The sequence below is a fragment of the Pseudopodoces humilis genome, chromosome 1 (assembly GCF_049639895.1).
Source record: "Pseudopodoces humilis isolate 2021_Gansu_Grassland_sample_001 chromosome 1, ASM4963989v1, whole genome shotgun sequence".
Taxonomy (NCBI): Eukaryota; Metazoa; Chordata; class Aves; order Passeriformes; family Paridae; genus Pseudopodoces; species Pseudopodoces humilis.
This window is the reverse complement of record NC_142200.1, coordinates 84,800,525-84,827,330: the sequence shown is the minus strand read 5'-3', so window position 1 is coordinate 84,827,330 and position 26,806 is coordinate 84,800,525. Positions and strand designations below refer to the sequence as shown.

Here is a 26,806-nt window from a genome sequence, read left to right as displayed (position 1 = left end):
AAATCTTGCACTACAGTGGTATGCTCTGATCACTGAGGCTTACGTATTCTTAAGATGTATGCTTCTCATGCAAATATGTTTAATGTTTTTCTTACAGGACTCAAACATATCTATAACTGCATTGAAAATGGAAAGTCAACCTTAATTCCTAAACAAGGCAAAGGCTAAGCACCTCTGACTTAGTTCATGTCAGCGTAGAAAATTTTCCACTTCTCTGTTGAAGTCATTTGCAAAACGCAGGTGTAAATTATGCTTTCCTTCTGGCATCAGAAGCAACCTTAAAAAAAACACCAAACACTGATTATACATTTTATCCTGTGAATATAGGTAATTAAAATGCTTGTTGCATTTTCCTTGCTCTTGGTTACCCAGTAAGGAATTGTAGTAAATCATATTTTAAGTACTGTCCCCATGTATGTGGTTGGAATGTGAACCACAACAACAGTTGGAACAACAATCCTGCTACTTCTCCCACTCTGGGGAGAATGGAATAAGCCTAAACCAAATTTTTGTGTCCTAGACCCAGTTTCTAGAAAACTTTCTGATGATCTTCAGAGAAGATAAGATTCCAAAACTTATGTGAGATGCACCTTTGAAAGGTATGTAAAGCACCGGAGCACTTTTGCCTCTTTCAGAGAACAGTAGTTGTGCTGGGCAGGGAAATGTGGAGTTCTTGTCATTACCCAAACTTGGTTAGTACTTATACTTTGTCTGATCTTTCTGCAAAAAGACAATCCAAAACTAAATCCATTCATCCATTAAAATAAAAAGGGAAGTCAGTCATTCTCTGGCTATACCAAAAGCTTAGAAGTAGTACCTGTGAATAAGATTAAGTTTCTATTATATAAATATGATTTTGACATGCCTAAAATCCTAATTACTTTTGCTTTCTGTCTGAGACAAACTTCATACATCAGGGATATACACTTCTTTATATGGAGGTGGAAAATTCTTTAGATTGTTTTGTTTTATTGTATGCTAACCAGTTTCAACAGGCCTAAAACAATTTTGATAGTATGTTGCCTTCATTTTAAAGTCCCACTATAGTAAGAGAGATCAACCTCCTTTTGGTGGTGACAAGTGCTGTTTTGTTTTGGAAAAAGAGCAGCAGCCTGTGAGCATACCCAGCTTTTCTAGTGAATTGTGTCTGAATTTTATCAAGTTTGTTTCTTCAAAGATAAGCAGCACACAGTTGCACAAAGCACTGTCCCATGCTATTTCCTATGGCTGCTAATGTTTCCTACTACTGTAGTGCTACCAAACTCCAGCCATAGCATGTGAATCCAAAATGATGGCACACTCTTTGACCATGAGAGAAACCAGCAATGTATCTGCACTATAATCACAGGAAGCTTTTTCTACTTTACTAGTAGATAAAAATCAAGGCAAGAAAAACTGATGGTAGAAGCATGTATTACTGGAAATGTACTGAATTTAAGCTTTTCCTTCTGCTTCACAAGGGAAAATGTCCTTTCCAATGAAACCAGGGAAAAATAAGACCATTAATTTCAGAGAACACCATTAGTCTGGTTTCTTTTCTGAAAAATATGCATACAGGGGAGCACTTCAGCACAAAGACAGTCAAAGAATCACTTTTACATTTTATTGGATAGCAGTTTCTAACAGTGCTTTTTCTTTGACTTGTCTTCCAAAGAGAAGCTATCAGATTCTTGTCTAGTTTCTTGGGATAATTTGCCTTAGTCAGCATCTGGAGTATTTTGGAGCTCAGTGAAACCAAGCAGGATGATAAGCGTTCTGAACAGGTTATGTAGGAGTGATGAACCAGAAGACATTAAATAAAACACCTGCATGTGATTGTTAGGAAGATGTCTTGTTCTCTCCTCTAGCAGAATGCATTACTATGATCAGCAGGACTGACTTTGAGATATCATTCATTTTTGCACTGAGATGACACCAGTGAAACAGTTCCCTACACTTTGCATTCATAAAAATGCTTTCCCCTCCCCTGCCACTACTTCTGTTCTCCAGTGCTAATCATCACAGCCTGTTACTAAGTAGTAATAGAATGCTCATGTTTGTGTGCAAATTCATGAAGAAAATTCAGCTGGTAAAATCACAGCTTTTTATAGGAAGCGCTTCTGGAATTTTCAAGTTCTGCTGGTTTTGGCTAGGATTGAGTCAATTTTCTTCACAGTAGCTGTTACAGGGCTATGTTTTAGAGTTGTGCTGAACATGGTGTTGATAATACAGAGATGTTTCTGTTATTGCTGAGCAGGGCTTGCACAGCATCAAGGCCTTCTCTGCTTCTTCTACTGCCCTACTAGGGAGGAGGCTGGGGGGGCACAAGGGGTTGGGAGGGGACACAGCTGGGACAGCTGACCCCAACTGACCAAAGGAATATTCCATACCATATAGCATCATGCTATATGGTATCATATATATCATAGCATCATACAGAGCTGGGGAATGAAGGAAGTAGGATGTTTGGAGGAATGATATTTGTCTTCCCAAGTAACTGCTATGTGTGATAAAGCCTGGCTTTCCTGGGGATGGCTATACAACAGCCTGCCTGGGGATGAGTGAGTTAACTCCTTGTTCTTATTTTGCTTGCATGTGTGGCTTTTGCTTTAGCTATTAAACTGTCTTTATCTTAAAACATGAGGGTTTTTTTCCATTTTTACTCATCTGATTCTGTCCCTCATCCCATGAGTGGAGGAGGCAGTGGTACCGAGTTGCTGTCTGGGGTTAAACCACAATGCACATGAAGCAGATTTTTCTTGATATTTTTTTTGTTTACGTAGTGATGTTTTTGAGCATACCTGTACATTTTTTTCCTCATTCTGCTTTTCTTAAAAACATTGAAAATTCATGGGACAGCTGGAAACAGAATATTTGAGGTTGTTCACATTGATAGGGCAAACAGAAGTAAATTGTGTTTCTCTCTCTGATAACTGGGAATCTCTCTCCATTCATAGTATCCAAATTCCCTGTTCTGCTGAATGGAACAGAAATGAGGTCTCTTACAGCAAAAGGAATGCAATAGTCATAACAAACAACTTTGCTTGCTTTGATAAAGCTTAGGGAGTAGTGGTTCTGTTTGTGTAGTGGAAAGAGGAAAAGGAACTTGGTTTCTCTCAGAGGGCTTTAGGAAGGAGCTTATTAAAATACTGTACTTTTTATATTGCAAGAAAAGTCCAGCTACTCTATTTCCATTGTAACTTGCTAGGGAAGTTTAGAATAGCTCTCTGTGTGGCAGAGACAACTTGTCCAAATGCATTTTTTTTTAAACACTAGGTTTGAACTACTTAATTTCTCCAACAACAGTTTATAAAAATTCCATCATTTAACTTACCGAGAGCCTTTGATGTGCTTATGAATATATTCTGCATGAGCCTGTGGGACCAAAGGGTCTTTCTCACCATGAATTATAAATGTGGGACATTTAATATCTGGCAGCAACTGTTGGCAGATATTACCTAGGGAGAAAACAAACGAAGGTCATGCTTCAGTTTAAAATTGTATGAATGATGAAACTGCTTCTGTAAAGGACTCTGAACTCCGTTGGGTTCTAGCTATTGCCTGTCCTTGTAGATTGTGTGTGATTAATCTACAGAACTATGTAAGCAGGGCGATAATTAACATTTCTTTTTCCAAAATCTTACTTCACTGCAATTTGCTCCATTAATGGATACTAGCACAAAAGGATACAGAGAATGAAGTACTTTTGTTCCACATTTCCCCCAGGCTCCCTTTGACTCTTCAAAGCCAATACATGCATCTCATTCCCAGCTTTGTTCTTTTCAGCCTTAAAGTCTTCTGGCCCTCATTTAAGCTGCATTTTGTTACAATAGTTGCCAGGTTACCAGCTTTGCTACTTTTTTGGCACAAATTAACCTAGCCTGTACTTATACCTGTTGCACCTCCCAGGCCCTTTGCTGTCAGCAATGTTCTAATGGAATGACCCTGGCTGGATGCCAAGCACCTACCTAAGCCTCTCCATCACTCCCCTCCACAAGCGGACAGGGGAGAGGAAACAGAAATAAAGGTTCCTGAGCTAAGGACCTGACTCGATCTTCTCGAGTGTGGCCCGGCTAGCTCAGTGATGAGGTTTCTCTTCACTCGAGTTTCGAGCCAGCATATGTTTGTGGGGTTCACTGATTTTCTTCAAGAATCCAAGTCTATAGAGCGAGTAAAGAAATCAGGGGGGGACTCTCTCTCTGGTTTGCATTCCACAGTTTATTTCTGTGAAGGGGAATCCAAAGGATGAGAGACAAAGGATTTGGGGTCTGGGGGGGTCTCTTTTAACAGGGTTTCTCGGAGGGAGGGAACATCAGAGAGGGAACCAATTATTTTCTCAGTTAGTACATTTTACAAACTTTCTACAAATCAAGGTTACACACGCCAAGATAAAAAATAACAGACACTAACTTCTTCAAATGCCCACAAAGGTGTGGGAGTATTCTATACAGAGGGGCAGAGGGGGAGAGAGGGGGGGCTTGGTTTCCTGGCAACACAGGGGGGAAAGAAAGGGAAGGCAAGGTAAGCATGCCCTCTCAGCTTCCATAGTTTAGAGGCATTCTGGGACAGGAAAAAGTTACAAACTTCCGTGTAGGAAAGAAGAGTTCTCTTCTCCCAACCCCGTGCTTTCCTGGGCTAAAGAAACTTCAAGCAGCTGGAAATGCCAGCGGGGTCCTCTCTTTACTCTATCCGGCCTCTCGCCGTGGGGCTGAGGAGAGAAACTTCAGTAACCATGGTAACTTGACGCCAGGTAAACAGGAGAAAGAGAAGCTGGGGGGGAATTACAACTAAAAGATGGGAAAAGATACATTTCAGGCTATCAACTACAACATCTCCCCCTAATTTTTTCCAAAAGAAGGAAGGGAACTTGGTTTTACTTCTTCAAACCAAGGGGAAGGGGCTTGGGGTGTATTGGGATTTGGGAATTCCACAGCATTTATCTGAGGTGCAGGAGAAATTAACTTGGTGGTGGTGGTAACACACCAACGTTGCAAAACAGAAAACATAATTAAAACAACAACAACAATTGCAAAAAACCCTAAAACAGTACGGAAAACAGAAGACAGCCATCCCGAAAATCCCCATTCTGAGAAAATGTCTACAAAACTGTCATACTGAGGATGGTTTCTTCTTAAAATACAGGTAAACAAGGAACAAAAACCATCAGCTAAATTCATCAGTAAACAAATTCAACAGTGGAAAGTCAGGGTAGAATGGAGAATCTGGATTTCCTTCTCCACCTAAATACCTGTTTGTTCTTTGAACTTCTGCTACTGAAATATCGGGGGGTCTTGTGGGATGTTTTTCAATGTACGGTTTTACCCACCTCTGTGGGACCCACCGCAAACCCAGGGGTGTTGATACACAAGCGTATCCTCTTCCCCATGTCACTAATTTGTAAGGACCTTCAATTTTTCCACTTTCAGGGTCTCTCATCAGCACTGGTGGATGTTCCTTGAGCTTGTGTTTGCCATGAGGGGAGAAATGCTTAACCACTGGGGGGTTTTGATCTTCCATAGAACAGTTTAAAAAATTGAGAGTGAACAGGGCTTTGCATAATCTTTCCTGTGGTGTTAACTTTACTTTGTTTTTCCATTGATTTTTCAAAACTCTTTTGAGTGACTGGTGTGCTCTCTCTACTATTGCTTGACCTGTTGGAGAGTGGGGGATTCCTGTCTTGTGTCTCACTCCCCATTCCTGCAAAAATTCCTTAAACACTTTGGAAATATATGCTGGTCCATTATCTGTTTTAATTTCTTTAGGGATTCCTAGTACAGAAAAAGCTTGCAACAGGTGCTTTGTGGCATGCACACCTTTTTCTCCTGCATGGGCTGAGGCAAAAATTGCTCCCGAGAAGGTATCAATGGATACATGTACATATTTTACCTGTCCAAATTCAGGGATGTGTGTTACATCAGTCTGCCATACTTCACAGCTTTTCAGTCCCCTTGGATTGACTCCAGCACCCAGGGATGGCAGAGCTGTGCACTGACAGTGGGGACATGTGGCCACAATGGCTTTGGCTTGATCTCGTTTCAGATTAAACTGTCGTATCAAACTTGGTACATTCTGATGAAACATTTCATGGCTTAATTTTGCCTGTTGAAACAGGTCAGGGAGTCTGGCCAGTCCAACAGGGGCAGCAGCCAGGGAATCAGCTCTGTCATTCCCTTCTGCTATGAAACCAGGTAATTCCATGTGCGACCGGGTATGCATAACAAAATAGGGATGTTCTCGATGGGAAACTGCATAAATTAATTTTGAGAGCAATTCAAACAAAGTTCTGTTTGAGATCTCCTTGAGGACTGCATTTTCTGCTCTGGAAACTACTCCTGCTACATAAGCTGAATCAGTGACCAAATTGAATGGTTCTGAAAACCTCTCAAATGCTCTAACCACTGCTGCTAACTCAGCAATTTGAGGGGATCCTTCTACATAATCAACATCTGTTTCCCACTGCTGCGTCTGAGGATCCTTCCAGGTCATTACTGACCTTCGGGATGCTCCAGAAGCATCAGTAAAAACAGTCAAAGCTTCAAGGGGCTTCTGACTCCTCTTATCTTTTGGTACCAAATTAAATTTTGAATTAAACAATTTGTGTGCAGGGGCATGAACTGAAATCTGCCCAGTAAAATTCTCCAGAGCAATTTGCAGGGTCTCTTGATTCCTCAAGAGGTGCTCAAACACTTCCCTGGTCATCTTCACTGAGGAGGTTTCTTCCTCAGAGAGGCTTAGGGGCAAATGTATACATGAAAAATCACAGCCAGCAAGTTCTCTCATTCTCAGCCTGGCTTTTCCAACCAGCTGGGCCATCAATTCCTGTGGCCTTGTAATATTTTTGGACCGATGGTGACTGAGAAAGACCCACTCAATGATTATCAAATGGTCTTTCTGGTCCTTGTCCCACTGAAAAATCAACCCCTGAAGGTGTGGCAATTTCCCCATTACAATAAATTTGAAAGGCAGCTCTGGATGGCATCTATGTGCCTGTCTCTTCTCCATCATGCTGCTTACCTTCTCTAAAGCATCCCTGGCTTCTGGAGTCAGAGTCCTTGGAGCACTCAGCTCATCTCCCCCTTTCAATAAATTGAAAAGAGGGGCTAGGTCATCAGTGGCAATGCCTAGCCAAGGCCTAACCCAATTCAATGTTCCACACAGAGAGTGCAAGTCGGCTAAGGTTTTGGGATTGCTGTTAAAAGCTAATTTTTGAGGAACAATTGTTTTTGCAGTGATTTCCAGACCTAGGTATTTCCAAGGAGGCATCTTTTGTACTTTTTCTTCCTGAAGGGTGAGTCCTGCAGTTGTTAAAACTTCGGTCACCCGGTCCAGTGTGGACCGGAGCAATTTTTCCTGGGGGGCACACACTAGCACATCATCCATATAATGCAGGATAATGGCTTCCCCCACCTCGGCTCGCACAGGGGATAACAAGGCAGCAACATACCATTGGCAAATCACAGGTGAATTTTTCATCCCTTGGGGGAGGGATTTCCAATGAAACCTTCTCATTGGGGCTTTTCTGTTGAGGGAAGGCACAGAAAAAGCAAACCTGGGGGCATCGATAGGGTCTAGAGGAATTTTGAAAAAGCAATCTTTGATGTCAATCACAGCCAATTCCCAATTTTGAGGAAGCATGGCAGGAGACGGCATCCCTGGTTGAAGAGGTCCCATGTCTACAATGACTTTGTTAATTTCTCTCAGATCATGAACTAATCTCCACTTGTCTTTCCCTGGCTTTTTAATGACAAACACAGGGGAGTTCCAAGGGCTAAAAGTAGGTTCAATATTGCCTTGGGCCAATTGCTCATCTACTAACTCGTTTAGCGCCTTTAATTTCTCTTTACTCAGCGGCCACTGGGGTATCCAAATTGGGGAATCTGTGGTCCATTCTAGTTTCTGGGTCTGGCGCTTCTCAGTGGCCGCAATCAAAAATCCCGAGGTGTTTTCGGAATTTCAATGCGGACTCCCCATTGGGACATGACATCTCTTCCCCACAGGGGAACCTGGAAATCAGTGACAATGGGGCGAATAGATGCTATTTGCCCATCAGGTCCTCTAATCTGAATGGGTTCCTTTGATATCTTGGCCAATTGGGCTCCCCCTATACCTTGGATGTGGCTAACCATCGGTTGCAGTTCCCATTGTGGTGGCCATCTCCTTTCAGGGATGACAGTCACATCTGCTCCTGTGTCTATCATGCCTGTCATTCCCATGCCTTCACTACCTTTTTTCAAATGGCATGAGATGATGGGTTTGTTTTCTCCTACTGCTTGAGCCCAGTAGATCTGAGGTGCTACATCATCTACTGGGATCCCTGATGGAATGGGAATAGCTTGAGCAATTACTTGCCCTTGTGCCAGGTAGAATGGTGGGTTGATACACCGTGCCAAAAGGATGAGTGCATCCAAGTCAGCTGAAAGAGTGACAGGAGAAATTTCAATCTCTGGGGGTGTGTTTTTTGTGTCCCCAATAACAAGAAACTTACAATTCAAGTCGGGGGTCAGTTTTTCCCTCAGCGGGTCAACGGAAACAACCGTCCAGTGGCGAGACCTAAAAAATTGATCTTTCACAGTAAACAATTTGAGAGGTAATTTTGGCTTCCAAACCTCACAACCATTGGTGTTATTTCGGTGGCAGAAGTCAGACCTGTGAGAAACGTCACATTTAAGAGTGTTATCACATTCAATTTTCCCTCCCCCTGCGACTTCTATTCTACTTGTGTCTCTGCGCGGAATAGACTCGCGCTGCGTATCTAGTTTTTTTGGTTCTGAGGACCCCCTCCCTTTTCCAAGTTTCCCTGCCCTTGCTTGTTAGGATATGGCACTTGGCAGAACTTTGCAAAATGTCCTGGCTGTCCACACCGATGACAGGTGAACGCTCCCTTCGGCTTTGCTGGTGATGGCAGAGTAGGTACAGTTGTGGCTGCAATCCTTCCTGGGGTTCTTTGGGAATCCTCAGTCCTTGGCACTGAAGTGCTGATTACATCCGTACACATCTCGATCAAAGTTGTCAAGGTCGGTGGTGGATCTTTCGGCAGCACCCGAATCAGTGCTTTGCAGGCTTCATTCGCATTCACTCGAGCCATTTCCAACAGCAAGTCAGAGTGCAGGGTGGTATTCTGCACTTGTCTTTCAATCTGTACCTTTAATCTATTCACAAAATCTACAAATCTTTCATCAGAACATTGTTTAACTTGAGCATAGGGAACAACAGATTCAGAAAGAGGAATATTGAAAAATGCTTTCTCTGCAGCTTTCTTTATTTTCTCTCTAACTCCTTTTGGCAAATTTTGGGCTTGGTCAATAGGTTCGCTCCAATCACCTTCACCACATAAATGATTCATGGTAATTATTTTACCCCTTTCATCTAAAGCTTCAAAATCACTGCTCAGTAATTCTCCCAAAAGGGTTTTCAACAATCTTTTCCAAGCCCCTTCCCAGAGCAAATATTCTCCTGGGGATAGAAGGCAGGAAAACAAATCCTTCAAATCATGGGGGACCAATTGGTTGGAGGAGAGGGTTGCCTTTAAAAGACTTTTAAAAAATTGGCTTTCCTTTCCAAACTCTTTTGCTGCTTTGCATAATTCCATTTTCAATCGAAATGACATTGCATTCCATTCTGGTAATGTTCCTCCCCTCCCATAAGTTACAGGTGCTGCAAAGAAGGCAGGCCTCTGTTCCTGGTTTGTCCCTTCACCCCCTCCCTTCTCCACACTGTGTGAGCTGGAGGGAGTGACCTGGGAGCCAGCAGCAGAGAGAGGGCAGGCGGGGTTGCAGGGGGGGTCGGAGGGGTCAGAGGCGGGGTGCCTTGGGAGGGAGACACCCCTGAGGGGTGGGGCGGAGGCAGAGGAGGGAGGGTCTGGAGGACCAGGAGGGGGGAGGTCTTGAGGGAGGAAAGGGTTGAAGGGGGGAGGGGCAACAAAGGGATTGTGGGAAGAAGAAGCAACCTGGGGGTTGACCATGTGCTCGCCACCATTTTGAAGTTCCTGGGCCCTTTGTGTAACACTTGGGGGGAGGCTCACCATGTGGTCTCCTCCATTTTGTGTACCCAAAAGACCACCAGGAACAAGAGGAGAGGGATATTGAGGGTAAAGAGGGGTAGGAGAGGGAGCTGGGATGGGTTTTAGGGAAAGGTTTCCAACAGCTTGGCCAGAGCTCCTGGAACAGGGGTGCTGAGAGGACTCCCCCAGCTTAGGGTAACAGGGTTGAGGTAAAAAAACAGGGTTATCAGGGTTAGGATTGGATAACCTTTTTTCTTCTTTTTCAATAAGGGTTAGTCTAACCAAAACAAACAAATGGATTACTTTCTCTGCTGAACTATCTCCAGCATTCACAGATTCAGTCAATTTTGTCCCCACTCTGTTCCAAAAGGAAACAGAAGTTACATCTGCAGGAGACACTTGAGGAAAATTTAAAAAAACCCAATTCACTAATTTTTTCACTTTTTTCTTAGAAAACGGTTTCTCTCCAATTTGCAAAATGCCAATCACTTGATTAAAAATCCCCCTTTGTGCTACAGACAGTCTTGCACCCATCTCTGTGATCTCACCTGTCCGTCGCAGCTATTTCACCAACGGCTCCAAACTGCTCTGCATCCAGAAGTTTCACCTGGGATGGGACTCTTCTCTCACCCACTCCCTCTTCACCACTTCCCCCCTTTGGGGAATTCAGTCTTCTGAATGCTCCTGCCGTTGTCTCGCTCTCAAAAGCAGCCCCTCGGTGCACAGGGGTTCTTGCTTTTCTCCCCAACACGTCTTCCACTTAGAACAGCGAAGAGACGCTTCTGGGGTAGATGTCGTCCCAGCGGTGGTCAGAATCTCACCTTCCGTGGTTCTTCTGTCCCCTTTGTTGAGGGACAGGCCAGCCTCACGTTCTGGGCGTCATCTGACTCGATCTTCTCGAGTGTGGCCCGGCTAGCTCAGTGATGAGGTTTCTCTTCACTCGAGTTTCGAGCCAGCATATGTTTGTGGGGTTCACTGATTTTCTTCAAGAATCCAAGTCTATAGAGCGAGTAAAGAAATCAGGGGGGGACTCTCTCTCTGGTTTGCATTCCACAGTTTATTTCTGTGAAGGGGAATCCAAAGGATGAGAGACAAAGGATTTGGGGTCTGGGGGGGTCTCTTTTAACAGGGTTTCTCGGAGGGAGGGAACATCAGAGAGGGAACCAATTATTTTCTCAGTTAGTACATTTTACAAACTTTCTACAAATCAAGGTTACACACGCCAAGATAAAAAATAACAGACACTAACTTCTTCAAATGCCCACAAAGGTGTGGGAGTATTCTATACAGAGGGGCAGAGGGGGAGAGAGGGGGGGCTTGGTTTCCTGGCAACACAGGGGGGAAAGAAAGGGAAGGCAAGGTAAGCATGCCCTCTCAGCTTCCATAGTTTAGAGGCATTCTGGGACAGGAAAAAGTTACAAACTTCCGTGTAGGAAAGAAGAGTTCTCTTCTCCCAACCCCGTGCTTTCCTGGGCTAAAGAAACTTCAAGCAGCTGGAAATGCCAGCGGGGTCCTCTCTTTACTCTATCCGGCCTCTCGCCGTGGGGCTGAGGAGAGAAACTTCAGTAACCATGGTAACTTGACGCCAGGTAAACAGGAGAAAGAGAAGCTGGGGGGGAATTACAACTAAAAGATGGGAAAAGATACATTTCAGGCTATCAACTACAACAAGGACCAGGAGAGAGCACTCACTGAATACCATCATGGGCAAAACTGACTCAACTTAGGCCTATTAATTTAATTTATCACTAACAAAATTGGAGCATGATAATGAGAAGTAAAATTAATCTTGGAAACTTCTTCCTGGATTCTGCATCCTGTCCCTCTGTGGTTCAGGGAGATGGGGAGTGGGAGTTGTGGTCAGCTCATCACAAGTTGCTGCTCAGGGAGTCCTTCCACTGCACCAGTGTGGGGTCCCTCCCACAGGAAACAGTTCACCATGAGCTTCTCCAACACAAATCCATCCCACAAGCAATGGTTCCACACAATCTGCTGCAAGGTGAGTGATCTTTCCACAGGCTGCAGTCCTTCAGGCACAGCCTTCTCTAGAATGGGTCCCCCCACTGGGTCACAAGTCCTACCGGGAGACCTGCATCAGTGTGGGCTCCTCTCTCCATGGGTCTGCAGGAGCCTGCTCCAGCATGGATTTCCTACAGGTACAGAACCCTCTCTTTAGCATGCACCTCCTCTGGCATGGGCTCCTCCATGGGCTGCAGGTGGTTCTCTGCATCCCTGTGGACCTCGATAGGCTGCAGAGGCACAGCTGCCTCACCAGGGACTGCACCATGGGCTGCAGGAAAATCTCAGCTCAAGCACCTGGAACACCTCCTTCCCTTCCTTCTTCACTGACCTTGGTGGCTGATAGTTGTTCCTCCCATGTATTTTCACTGCTCTCCTCTGGCAGCAGTAACATCTGTGCAGTATTTTTTTTTTTTCCTCCTTAAGTATGTTCTCACAGAGGTGTTACTGGCATCACTGATTGCCTTGGCCTTGGCCAGGGGCATGTCCATCTTGCAGCAGGCTGGCATTGGCTCTGCTGGACACCGAGGAAATTTCTAGGCATCCTGCAACCCCCTGGTACCAACACCTGGCCATGCAAACCCAGTACAAATGCATAACCATTTGATATAAATTATACTAAAACTATTCAAAGGTTATTTCCCCTGCCCACTCATAATTTTATGCTTACTAGTCATTAATCTCATTAGAAGTAACTTCAATAGTTTTGCTTAAAGACATTTCTGAATTTTCTCCCCTTTTTTTCCTCATTCCTTAGTAACCCAGTTTCCAAACTCATTGCCTAACTTCCCACATTATTGCAAGGGAATCTTTGGGCAAAACATCCTTGATGGGCTTTATGTTCCATTTTTCTTAGAGGTAACTTTGTCTATTTGTAGTTGTCACTTTGCAACTACCAACAGCTGTAAGATTAATGCTCACACATACACACTTTCCTTAGCTCTAAAGTCAGAGGCTATTTCACATTTTTTTCAATTGTTTGATTATTTATGCAGCCTTTGCAGTTCTACTGGTTAAATATTTTCCTTTTGAACATTTTACCCATAGTCCTCTAACAGCTGCAGAAATGTTGACTGTTTTTCAGAACAAGCACCAAGTAAATTTAGGTTATTTATCTAGGATCATAGTTGGCAGTTAAACTATTATTTCCTAGTTTTCAGTCCTATATTGTACTATAACCATTAAATTATATGTACCCTAAAAGCATGGAACAGCAAGAAGAATCTTGGATGTTGTGACTTTATGCAACTTACTCAATTTCATTAAGTGTTGGCTCCTTCTAAAAGTTCATTTCTTATGGTATTTCACACTACAAGCTGTCTTATTCTGGGAAAATAGTCTAGTTTACGAAGACCTTGAGTTTTTGACCAACATTGGCTTTGCTGTCATCCTTTTATCTCTGATGGGTTTTATTAACATCTTTTCTTATACCTTTTGTATCTGTGCCTTTGTTGCAGTGTCTTAACTTTAATTGCAAGGTGGTCTGTTTGTAATCAAAGTTGGAAAATTTGTTTTCTCCTGGAAAGAAACCTGCAGTTTGATAGCTGCTCATCTCTTGCAGCAAACATTAGGCTTCTCCTAATATCTGACCCAGTTTCAGCATCTAGGTAATTCAGCTCCTTGTTACATGTTTCTTGGTGGTTTCTTTCTCACAGTGACTTTATCTCAGTGTCTGAGGCATGTGCAGACCGTGAAGGGATTCCACAGCCACAGATTCACCAGCCTGGGCTTTTCACTTCAGAAAAAATATAGTTTTAAGGAGATTCTAGAAAAGGTATAATAAAATCGGAACCTAATTTGTTACATCACTCTACTAGGAGAAATCCTAGTCCTGTGTTGATCCTATACGAAAATTTATGGAAAAAATAATACATGAAGGAATGTTTTCCTTGTAGTACCTGCTGCCTGTTAATGTACATCACCTCCTATCTTTTATTATGAGGCTACAGGAAAATGTGTATAAGAGCTACAAACTCTATTTTTCATATGTTATGTATTACCGCTTTAGGCAAATTAAAAGCAAATTCCCTCTGAATCAAAATAGAACCACAGACTATTATTCATAATCTCCTTGCTGAAAAGGTCTATGTAGAGTAATTGCAGAAATCTTGAGAGATAAACAATTATATTGTCTAGTTTAACATTTTTTTGTTTTATTTTTATACACCTGAGCTGCTTCAAGAGTGTTTTTAAAATCTGTTTTTTTAATTCTGAGTTCTCAAAATCTGAAGTCCCTTCTTTTTTGACTCACATGCTTCAAGGTTTGAAAGAGTTATTCAGCTTTGTTTTGCAAAAGGTGGAAAGAGCACGCCTTACTTTTGGTACACCTTAACTATGTCACCAAGAGATAATTCTTTGACACTGAGACAGAAGAGAGATTCTACCTGAGCAGAATCCTTCCTATTTAGTCTGCACAAAAGCAGTGAGTTAATAATGCAGTTTTGTGGCGGAACAAGAGGGAGAGCATTATCAGCTCATGTTTTCCGTAAATGTTTTCCTCCTGTATCTTTCTGGTTCCATGAACTATCTAACGAGTAATTGTGTTATTCCTGAGTGTGAGTCAGACCCAGCTTTTAATGCCATATGCAGTCATTCTTTTACTGGCTGCTAGAAGTACTGTTAGATTTATTTTTTTTTTAATCCAGAGCTGCCTGCTACTCTAATTGCCTCAGTTCAGCATTGTGAAATCCTTACCGTCTGCATTTTCAGCAAAGCGCGATATTCCATCTACCCAAGCCTCACAGGTTTCAGCAAAGTACTTATGTCCATATAGCTCTTCCAGTGGTTTCTTGACCTTTTCACTCCATTTTGAAACATCTCTGATGCCTACACAAAATAACATTGAAATATGTTATGTCCTTTCCAGCAAAAAGGTACAAACCACACCTAATATGGGGAAGTTTTCAAACCAGACTGCAAATATGCATTTCAAACTTGAAACTGCAATGCATATTTAAAATAATTCATGGTATGGAAAGGGCATAAAAAAGACAGCTGTACAACTTCTGCTGTGGTCTTCTGATTTGTAGAGGAACATCTTGTTATTATGGTCATAAGGAAAAACAGAAAAAACATAATATTCAAAGGACTCAGTCCTAAAACTTCTGATGGTTCTTTCTGGAAGGCTTTCACAAGAGAAGTTCAAGGACTACCTTGTGCATAAAAATGTTCATAACAGTGTGCTAGACCTGGCAGTACTTTTTTATATCCTTTAGCCTTTTACATTGACTCATGGATGGAAGTTCTTCCACGGCTCCTACCAGCTCTCAGAGGAAGGAAGTTCTTACTAAGACATTCCAGCAGACTGACATCATGGTCCATTTGCCATAGTTTTACACAAAAACAAGTGACTCAGTAGAGATCTGTGACTCATGGCAGACTGGCTAAAACTGTACAAATAATCTGACATTTTAGTTATTTGTCAGTTATAATCTGACATATTTAGTTATCAGATTTTCCCTCTAAAATTTTCAGTACTGCTCACAAACTAGATATTCAAAAGGGTTATTTTCACTAAACTATATTTCAGCTGTACAGCTTTGTACTGACAGTCTGAAACAAGGCTGGCACAGCAGAGAACAGGACAGTACTGAATCATCAAACTGCAATACATGCCACTAGCAAAGGTTTTAATTGGTTTCAAAAGAGAATTAAGGGAAGAAAGGAGTGAGGTGTTAATTAACAAAGAGAACCTGTCCAGCCAAATTACAAAGGTAGCAGTGACTGAAAGTATTTTATAACAGCATCTGATGGGAAATGAGTCTGCTCACCCCAGGCTAGGTGCTACTGAATAACTGTTTCCTATATAAGACCTACTGTTTTATCCTTGTGGCTGGCATTAATTTAAAAAAAGAAGGGAGAAGCCCATGTTGAAAGGGCATAGATACCAAATCAACTAATTTCTCTTCTGTCAAACCCTCCACTGCAGCTGAGATGCACTGATGAGCTAATTGTAGAAGACTTGTGCTGATACTCTCTGAGCTCTATCAGCCAGGGAGAGATGTTGAAAGCAACAATCCACAAAGGACAAAGACCAATATTGCAGTGGGTGCTCCATGTAAATAGGACTTATTTTCTGTTGTTTTGTTTTTTATTAAAATTTTTCTTTCACATTTTAGTCTGTTGTGCAGGGAGATGTGCATTTCATAGTTATACAACAAAAAATTCATAAGTATAAAAACATGTAAAAAACAAAGCATTTTACAGAGCTAAAAAGCATTTTGCTTTCTGAACCAAAAATATATATTACTACTACTACCACCATTTTTAGTTTTAATATAGGCAAGGTAAATACAGATGTGAAATATATACACTTGTAACTTTGCTGAAGCCAGAGAGATTTCACAGCTGATATAAACCAAATTCCAGTCACTAAAATGAAACCATACTGGGTTACATTTGTTGAGAGCCAAAATGGTTAACTCTTTTCATTTCTATGTTCAAAAGAAAATTACTGAGTTCACTGGCCATTTCTTCCTATTTTCCTTTATAGTGAGAATGATCTCGGATTCTATTTCATATGAGTGGAATAAGGATCAGAAATCCCATGTTTCTTTACTTTGCAAAGGTTTTCTAATGATAATAATTAACTCTGAAGGAATGCAAATGGTAAAGACAACTTGAGACATTTATTTGAATGACTCCTTTGCTTCCTGAACTTGAAAGGTAAGTTATGAACTTGTTTTCTTACTGTCTATACTATATAGGCCCTAGAGGCTAAAGCTGTAATGAGCTAGCCCAGTGATTATCTGTGGATGTGGTTTTAAAAAGGCTGTGCAAGATGTGAGATAAGAAATCAAACCTGGGGTTTGATAGTATTATTTGGAAGTTATTTTTAGGAATTTGTTATAACAACAAAAATTTCACTTTCTAAAAATTACTGATAAACTATTATAACTTCTGCTTTTCATCAGGGTAAGGACTTGTTAAAAAATCTATTCTATTACCCCTAGAGTAATTGTCAGAGAGTTTCTCACTATAATTTAATCAATCCCTATACTTAGCAATGCAGTGAATTTTGTACCTTGTCTCTTCAGGTTTCTTCTTAGTTCTGTCTCCACTTAGCTGTTACATGATTAAGATTCTTGGGTCAAGTAGAGATTAAAATAATTCATTTAGAATACGACATGCAGTTCATACATACCATTGTAAATTCTCACATCCTCTTGAGTGACGCTGGCATTTGCTCCCCAGACAATCAACTTGTGGATAAGATTTGGGTACCTTGCAGCAGCAATGAGTGCTGTAATTCCACCATCACTCCACCCCAGCAAGGAGAACTTCTTAAACTTTAGTGCCTTGATTCATAACAAGAAAGTTATTTGCAAATCACCAACTGGCTTTACAGCCAAATGTCAAATATTTCTTGTAAACTAACTGTACAGTTTTAAGCACAACACTACATAGTTGAACTATAGTGAGTTTTTATAATTAGAAAATATAATTTTCTTGCTATACATAAAAACACTAAAAGAAGTCAAATATTTAATAAACAAATTATACCTGCCATTTCAATTTTCTATAATTCTTTAATGAAACAAGACAGTAGTCCTATTAGATTCTTGCTATGTTTTAAAAATAAAACAAAAAAAAGTCCAAAAAAAGAAAAATTGATTTAAAATGGAGAGTAAAGTCCTTTTCAGAGAAGCTGATCATATGAAGAATCCATGGATTCTCTTGGTGTGAAGTTGGCAAGGACTTATCACAGTGTGGATAGTAAGCAATCCAAGATTAAGCTAAACTTAAGAAGAGAAGTGTAAGTCTTGAAGAATGGAAGCCAGTGATCTGGTTTACTGATGCTAGCTGAGCTAAAAAAACAATCTGCTCTATAACAAACAAAAAATGATTAAAGTATTATCTAAAGGATTGCATCAAATTTTAGTTGCTAATTCATATTTCCTGAAGCTTTTAAGTGTATATTTTAAATGTAACTTCATGGTCAGCTGGAATTCAAAACATTAATAACTAAATTCCTCTGTCTTCAAAAGGAAAGCTCAGGGCAAAAAATATGACAACCAAGACCTTAATTCATTTTGACCAGTCACAAGACCCAAAGGAATGGCATGAAGCTGAGTTGGGGGAGGTTTAGGTTGGATGTCAGGAAAAGGTTTTCTAACCAGAGGGTGGTTGGGCACTGGAACAGGCTCCCCAGGGAAGTGGTCACAGTGCCAAGCCTGACAGAGTACAAGAAACATTTGGACAATGCTCTCAGGCACATGGTGTGACTCTTGGGGTGTCCTGCACAGGGCAGGAGTTGGACTCGATGGTTCTGATGGGTCCCTTCCAACTCAGCATGTTCTGTGATTCTACGCTTTCTACTAGAATTTTAAACTTTTGTTTCTTCAAAAATCACTGTATGTGGTAAGGAATACTGGTAGTCACAGGAGAAATGATTTTGTGTGTGTTATGTTCAGTGGGGAAAGAGTGGAGAAGGTAAAGGCACTCATGAGAAAATACATCTGAAGGTTGTGGAGGGACGATATTCAATAGTTAAGCAATACTTGAAGTTTTGCATATAGGAACTGCAGTTTGGGAACTCATTCACAAGAAAATATATTTCACAGTGATTTTTGCTTTTGTTCTGCAGAAATTACAGTCTTTTAGATGTAATTAAGGAGGGTATTGTACTTTTGGAGGAAAAAGAGCAAGTTAGTTGAAGGAGTTGCTTTGGTGCTTGGTGGTGTCAGAAGTCCAGACCTGCTTTGTTGTGACAAAGGAAAGCAAAAATGCAGGCAATGAGAGAAACAACTACAAAAGACAAAAAGAAGTTTTTACTTTCCTTGTAAACTTGATGCTCAAGTGAGGCATAACTTTACTAATCAACTCAATATTTAGCAGATTTCTATCCCTATAAGGCTTTTCTGATTTTGGCTTCTTCCTCGGTATTCTGCTCGCTGTAGTTCTGACCAAATTTAGATTTCACTCTGCAAAGCTATTATTACTAAACAGAAAGGAAATAAGGTAGGGGAAAGAAAGGGACATGTAAAGAGCTGATAGCAAGGAAAGAGAACTTTGAATATTTACAGCTGATCAGAAGTTGTCCCTGATCTAATGAAGAGGTAATTAATCTGTATACAACTTTCACTATTGTGCTGCTGAAGGGTTCCTGGTATCTTGGCAGATTTTGGGGGTTGGCAGCAGTGCTTGTAAAGGTCAAGCTTTTGATTTTGCTACTGTTCCCCTACTGCCAATAGCAAATGATGGAGCTCAAAGTTGGCTGATGAATGGAATAGCTGATTAAATTTTTTGTTCTTCATGCCAGGTTATTTGAGATCTATTTGCTTCCAGTATTTCTCATGTTTACTAGTCTTTATCTTGATGCATTCTCTGGGGTACCTCAGGATGCCTTTCCAGCAGGAAGAATTTAATTTATCCTTTGCAGCCTTCAGAAAAACAATGTGATGTAACAGACGTGCTGGATCAGGCATGCATGTTTGTTTGCTTGAATTTTTAACTATTTACAGTACAGGTCACCAACCTAACATGGGCAATAACCTGAAAGCTGGTTGCACAGAATAGTTTTGTGGGTGATTTTGTGCTGCCTTTACTCAGTGAGTTAACAAAATTTCTTTTGAAGTCACCTCCTCCATCCCGGCCTGTGTGAAATGCAATCCAATGACCACATACAACAGTGAGCTGCAATACAAGATCACTCTGCACTGCACTTGTGTGTGTATCACAGGGAGTGTAGCACAAGCAAGTTACAGTTGATCTACAAAAACATAGAGAAGCCCAAGCCCATCCTTTTGCTAGGACAGTTGGCTCTGAAGAGTAAGAACTTCTTAAATATCAACACTAATTATTTCCCTAATGATTGTTTTAATGCTATTGACTTAGCTAGCATTAGACATTTGGGTGGAGGGCAGCAAAGTGAACTTGGGTGCATTATGCTCCTTTTATTTCAAGCAAACTCCTTCACAGAACACAAACAGAGATACAGAACAATGTCTTCTGCATAAAGGTGCTAAATACCCTGCAGAATTTTAGCTTTTGTTATTTCACAGAAACCTTGCATCACTCACAGCTCCAGCAGACACCAGAATCTGAAGGAGACTAGAACAAAGGTTCTGAAGGCTTACCTACACGGATGTGTTTTTTGGCTGATTGTAGGTTGGATGTATATAAACCATTATATTCTGGAAATCATAATTGGAATGATTCATAGGGATTTGTGTGATCCTTTATAATATACAAAAATAGAAGCAAGTCACACAGGCTTGGTAACATTTTAGTAAGTTGTTATTATATGCTTATATTGAAAAACATCTTCAAAAAACCAGGATGCTATGCCTCATTTGCTTTGGCAGCTCTAGAGATTGGTAGGCTGCTGTCCTGTTTGTCTGGAAGCTAAATGGTTACATTCCCTTTGGGGAAAGCTCTGTTTAATATTTTGCATTTATTACTATTTGAACAGAGACATAAAAGGGGGTTACAACCATTTAGGCTGCAAGTTTGTAAACTATTCATGGCAGCATCTTTATTTTCTTTGCTAGTGTAGCAGAAGAAATTGAAGATTTACAGTACAGATACATAGCTTTTATGGTTAGAGGGCAAATATGTGTCTTAATCCCGATTCCACTGTCAGATTTACTTTGTTTCGCTAAGCAGAATACACCTAGAAGGCCACATTTCCTGTTTCAGATGGGTTTTCAGCAAGGTTATTGCTTCTTACAGAAATACAGTTGGACTGACTGTCTGAATCTTGCCTCATATTTTCTGATTTTTAATGCTCTGCCAACTTTTTTAACATGACCAAAGAGACCGTACATCTTAATATAAACAAGCCAGAATATTAGTTAAAGCTAAACCAGAAAATTGTGTCAGAAGTTATAGGACAGAATAAAAGAGGAACACAGAAACAGAGATTTGAATAAAAAAATCTGCAAGAAGGAGAAATAAAAACAGCTTTAGGCCATATTCTTTATAACTACAATAGCTGTATTAATTAGTAAGACTAGGTATGGTCACAGGAAGCCTTTGATTTCCCACAAAAATTACCTCAGTAATATGCAGTAAAATGCAAAGCATCAAGTTAATTTTTAGAATCAAATGTTTCTTAAAATGGACTGCTCAAGGCAGAATGCCAAGATTCTATTCAATAGAAAATTTTCTAAGAGCCCTTCAGTATGGTAATCCCTTCAATGAAATTAATTTGCACAGACTTTGTTTCCTGTACACACATTTAACTAAACTTATATGGTTCTTGGCTACAAACCTCTTAGAGCAGGGTCTTAGAATAAAAGCATATTGCTTTATATTCATTCCCACTGCTGAACCTCTATGCATCTTACAGAATAGGTGGAAGGAAATATTTTCTGGAATAGTGTGTATATGCTCACTTTTTAAGCCTTCATTTGTATGGTCTTTTCATAATCTGCTGTCTACTGGAAGCAATGTTCCTCCTCAAAATTTAAGGAAAACAGCTTTAAAAAAAATAAAAGAAATAATAAATCTCGTAATAGATTTACCTGCATAAGATCCACAGCATCTTTTGCATCCCTCTCAAAGAAATCTGGAGGAAAGTCTCGAGACGGAGGAATAGACTTTCCATATCCCCGAGGATCCCAAGCAACAACTGTGAAAAGCTGCTTATTCATAGACTTAAGCTGTGGTCCAAAATCAGTTTGACCACTTCCTGAAACATTAGAGTTTTTCAGTTTTGTTAAGCACCATACTGCACACATAGTATACATACTCTAAAGGGAGAGTGGGGAAAGCTTGTAACGTTATGCCAAATAAGAGATTATTCAACATGTGCAGTACTCTTTAATTATAACTATTCATTGCAACTCTTAGGAAGTGCCACAACTAAAATCTTTAGAAGCATCTGCAGAATGTTCCTAGCTAACCATTTCTGGTAGGTTTATCAAGGTTATGAAGAACAGCGCCCTCTCATATGATTAAATACAGTATCTTAAACTGAGTTACCTGAGTAGGGATTTAACTTGGACAGATTTAAAGAACTAGCATGGTCATTGTTGTTTACCTGGACAATACAGGTGAAACTGAGAGGGCAGGAATATTTTGCTACAAATTTGTAAGTGAAAAGCACTGTGCCAGACAGTTACTATTTGACAAAGCATCTCCATGAGAATATTGGTGGTTAAAACTCACCTGTAAATACTTTGTTGCAGGAGGTGACTGTGGTGACACAGAAGCATAACACTGTGTATTTTTATTTTTCTAGTATGTAAAAACAAGCAAAATACAGCCATTTTTTCTAATGCAGGACCATTTCTTTTATTAATGACTCAGAACTTCAAAGGATTTAAAAATTAAGTACTCCTGTCTATTGCACTAAACTATTTGATTAAAACTTGTTCAAGTTCAATGTGCTGAAATATAAAATTTGTTATCCATTGCTATACTAAAAAGGCCATTTAAAGGCATTTAAGAGATTTTTTTCTGTTTGTTTGGAGAAATCTGTCCTCAGATACTATCAACAGGTCAAAGTTATAAAAGAGGCCTTTCATAGCCTGCAATGATGATAGTAATGTATGCATAAAAATAATAATAAAAAATTATCAATAATAATAATATTGTTCACAACTAAAGAAATATATTATTTCTGTTTAGAGTTTGCATTGGCAACAGGATTTCTAGTTTAAAAAAGCTGTTTAAAATCAATAGATTGAAACATATGACTACTTGAAGGATGACTAGCACCCTCCCCTTGAGAATTCTTTGAAAGAAAGAACCACTTTGTGAAGACTTGAAAACATTGCTGCCAAGAAGAACAAATGTTTCCTGCCCTTCAGTTCCTGACATTTTATCATCTTATTCAGCAATTCAATTAAGCATTTGCCCAACTCTGAGCACAGTAACAGTCCTACTAACAGCCTGCCATGAACTGTTGGTAAGTCTGATGGATCATTTAGAACTGCAAGAACCCAGAAAAAATAGGCTGTGTTAATTTTAAAAGGCTGTTATCAAAAGCAGCGGTTTCAGTGTACAGACACCACTTAGCTAGCAGAACCTGTTGCCCATCTCAAAAAACCACCGAGAATCTTAATGATGTTGCCCTGAATAAACAAAACGTGAAAATACATCTTTAAGCAAAAAATTAATTTTAACAGTGATTTTTTTCACAATAAATTTTAAGAGCTACACTACATCTATTAATTCAGTCGTAATCCATCCAGCTTCTAAAGAGGAATGCATAATTGGGTCTGTGTAACAAAAATAACTGACCTGATTTTCCCCCTCTTCTGCTATTTTCCACTGTGTGTAGCTATTTGTCACCTGTCTGGAACACTGCCTTTTCACAGTTAAATCCAAAAGCGCAAGTGACCACTAGGTAAGTTAAGATATTGTATAAAAGGTGCCTGGTAAGATAAACGAAATCTTCTAAAAACTGATGGCAACAACTCTGCATTTTTCATTTTAAGTGCAGCAATTTTTTTTTTTTTTTAATGACAGTGCTCCATAATCAGGTGTTGAATACATTACAAAATAGTTTAGTGCATTCCTGCTTGAGACCAGATAGATAAAGAAGTGGTTGCTCTACAAAGACAAGATAAAATCTCCAAACCTAGCATTCCTGGAAGCAGAAGAATGGCATGGCTTCCTTCTCCTGTTTGCTGATAATGCAGTTGGACTCCATTCACTTGGATTTTGGAAGATGTTATTGAAGTACTAGGGATAAAGAAAGAGCAGAGAAATAGCAAAACATTCAGAGTTAATTTTCATTACTACCTTGTCACTCCAGGAATACAGAATAATGAATTTTCCTAGATATTAATGACAGCGCTGTGAGATTTTAATGGGCTGCTTGCCTTTCATGGGTGCACAGAAGATTAAAAAAAGCTTCTCAGGAACAGAGAAGTATTCAGTTGTGACCACTGTGTAGCATTCATACCTAGGCTACAGGGCTGGGGAGGGAAAAACTGTCTTAGCAGTGCAACCAGGAAAATATAAAGGCAGCTTTACATGGCTACAGAAACATTAAAATAAATACATTAGAGAGGAGAAACCTCATTCTGTCACAGCATAACTTCCAAAATGGCTGGTGTTCACCTTACTATTATTAAACTGAGCCTCTTCACCTGCCAGAGAAACCACAATCTATTGTTGCTGCTCGTCATGAACCACAGGGTCTGCAATGAAAACCACTTTGCACTGAGATAAGAGCGGAGAAGAAGAATGTGATAATAATATTTCTGTCAGTGTAATCTCACCAGGCGGTAATGTTTAATTGGAAAATACCACATGATCAATAAATCCACCCACTAAAAGATCACCACAGAAATTGACTGCACAGGCCATCTCTCAGCCCCAGCACTTAGACCCCGACACTGATCTTCAGTACAAAGCAAGACATATGTGTAAATGCAAATCAGTGACCTGAGAAACCACATCCGGATGCAGACCCCTAGTGAGAAAGTAGCACAGATTCAAAGCAGCTTCTTAACAGTATAAACCATTACATCCGTTCTCCCAGGCAAATTTGTGCCCTTATGGTTGCAAAACATCTTTTCAACAGCCTAACTCATTTTATTTAAAGCTAATATGATAAAAATCTTGAGATTTGGTTACCTATTGATTAACCATAATTTTACCTAGATTAAATATTCATGCCCTATGAATTCGATCACTGTGAATTTCATGTGCATAGAGACATGTTGTTTTCTGGTCTTAGATATAATAACAATCTCTATTCCATTACATGTACTAGGCAATTCATTAACAATTTAATTGTAATATATAAAGTCTGAACTACTTACAGTATGTATTGAGTTGAAAGTGGTGGATTACAGGTAAAAACAATCCCACTAATTTAAACCCTTTTCACAAGAAAAATAAACAATAGCTTGCAACTCAGGTTCCCAATACCTAAGTGGAATTAAAGCACAGGACCTCTTCAACACAAAGCCAATTTTGGTTTTACATAAAATCTTGGGTCTATGTAACCCATATCATGCCATATGTCTGAATAAAAGCTGTGACTGTGCAGAATAGTATCAGCTCCTTATGTGCAGATCCAATTTCAGAACTGGAGTACAAATGCAGATTAGTGGCAAGAGTACAGCTCAAAGAAATTCATTGTGTAATTATAACTTCAGTGAGTTTTGCTGAATTGCTATGCTAATGTGATCCAAATGATAGTTTTATTGTGATGCTAAGCCTCCTTAAGGTCTGTGTATCACATTCGATGATACACAGTTCAAATCTGCACAATTCAAATTCTGTACTCATAGTGACTAGCAGTTGTGTCTTGCCCCCTTTTTTGAATATTGACTTTCACTTTTTTCTTTATAAGGTTTTTTATTTTTCATATGCCATCTTTTGTTTGCCTCTAATTTCAATGGGCATTTTATGATAATTCTCACCACAGTATAACAGCACATTGCTCTTATTAAATTTAATTAATTATTAAATTATTAAATTAATTTTAAAAATTTTGTGATCAGTTTTTTGCTTATGATTAAAAATTGCCAAAACTGTTCAGTTCGTAACAAAACAGAAATAATCAACATCTTGTTACCTTTTTAAAAACCAGTTAGCAACGTACAGTTTAACAGACAGAGTTATATATTCTGCTTTCCTGATTCAGATTTTTTTCACTCAGTTCAATGTTTTTAGGATTAATTATTAGCCTCAGGGGCATGAGAATTTTGCTGACTCTGTGATACTTTTCCATTCTTGGATTATGCCTCGGTGTGAAGTCCACTGAAATCCAGGAGTTTCGTGCAGAGGGTATTTTCAATACTTTTTGGACTAATAACAAAAGAGTTGGGTTTTTTATGCACAATTGTATTGGAACTGGCAACACCTAAGGCATACTTGGTCCTCCCAATACCAAAATTCTGTGAGCCTGAAATCACTTTATCAGTGTGCTCGTTAGCAGGATGACTTCACTTCTGCTAAGTTTTCATAAAGAATGTTTTTTTTCGTTGGTTGACAGAACTGGAAACTCTGGTAAAACAAAACAAAAAGCCCACCCTGGTATTTTGAATTAGTAATGTTAAGGTGTACAACACTTTGAGAAGCACTGGATACATACTGGCTGTGTTTATCAAGGCAGCACAGACGCAGACTGGGCACATCTTGTGCTTCACCTCGCACTCTGTAGGAGTGCAGCTTAATCTGGGAGCTGCCTCTGATCCAGTTGTGCTACAATACCACCTGCTCCCTACCTGTGCAGGGGAAAAAAATTACGGTACTATGCCACGTCTTCCTCAATAGGATCCGCGGAATAAGCAGTATGATACAGATTAGATACGCGTCTGGCCGGCTCTGACCAGACGGCGCCGCGGAGCCTTCCTGGAACGGATCCTTGCAGCGCAGATAAAGCAGGAGCAGGCTGCTCAGGACACTGCCTGAGTCCCCACTTCGTCACCTCCGCCCTCCCGATCCAATGCACACCCCCTCTGCTAAAACGCTTTGTCCATCCCGCAGCCTGGCAAATATCCCCTTCCCCAAAGCGCGGGAAGGGAGGAGGGAGCTGGGGAAAGGGAGAAGGAGGCGGCTGTGGATTTTACCCGTAGCAGGCGCCCGGTCCCCGGGGCGTGAGCGGCGCTGCCCGGGCGGGCGGCTGCAACTGCAGCAGCGCCAGAGCCCGGAGGGCCCGGCCCGTACTCCGGCAAAGCATTGCACACAGCCAGGCCGGCCCGGCGGGGAGGGACGGAGACGGGGAGGCTGGCCCGCCTCCCGTGCCCTGCCCATGCCGGGGAGGGCTGAGGGCCGGCCCGCCTCCCCTCCCGTGCCCTGCCCATGCCGGGAAGGGATGAGGGGCCACCTTCGGAGTGCGCTGGGGCGTGCGAAGAGAGGGGCGGTGCGCTGTCCGCGCTCTGATTGGTGACTGCCGCT

At 40.7% G+C, this 26,806-nt stretch overlaps 1 protein-coding gene across 1 annotated transcript; it reads right to left on the bottom strand.

The window, feature by feature from the left end:
- Positions 1 to 46: 46 nt before the first annotated feature.
- Positions 47 to 26,632, bottom strand: BPHL (biphenyl hydrolase like). Its single transcript, XM_005525325.2, has 7 exons — positions 26,479 to 26,632; positions 23,529 to 23,632; positions 21,466 to 21,632; positions 17,142 to 17,295; positions 14,693 to 14,824; positions 3,314 to 3,437; positions 47 to 277 (listed from the first exon to the last, which is right to left on the bottom strand). The coding sequence occupies exons 1-7, from the start codon at positions 26,586 to 26,588 to the stop codon at positions 190 to 192; spliced, it is 879 nt and encodes a 292-aa protein (XP_005525382.2). The 5' UTR covers positions 26,589 to 26,632; the 3' UTR covers positions 47 to 189.
- Between the last annotated feature and the right edge of the window lie 174 nt (positions 26,633 to 26,806).

Coding starts and splice junctions, on each gene's coding strand:
- BPHL (XM_005525325.2), bottom strand. CDS start 26,588: ATGCTTTGCCGGAGTACGGGCCGGGCCCTCCGGGCTCTGGCGCTGCTG. Junction 17,296..21,465: donor ATGCTGTGGATCTTATGCAG/GTAAATCTATTA, acceptor TTATGAATCAAG/GCACTAAAGTTTAAGAAGTT. Junction 3,438..14,692: donor CTTTGCTGAAAATGCAGACG/GTAAGGATTTCA, acceptor TTTTCTCCCTAG/GTAATATCTGCCAACAGTTG.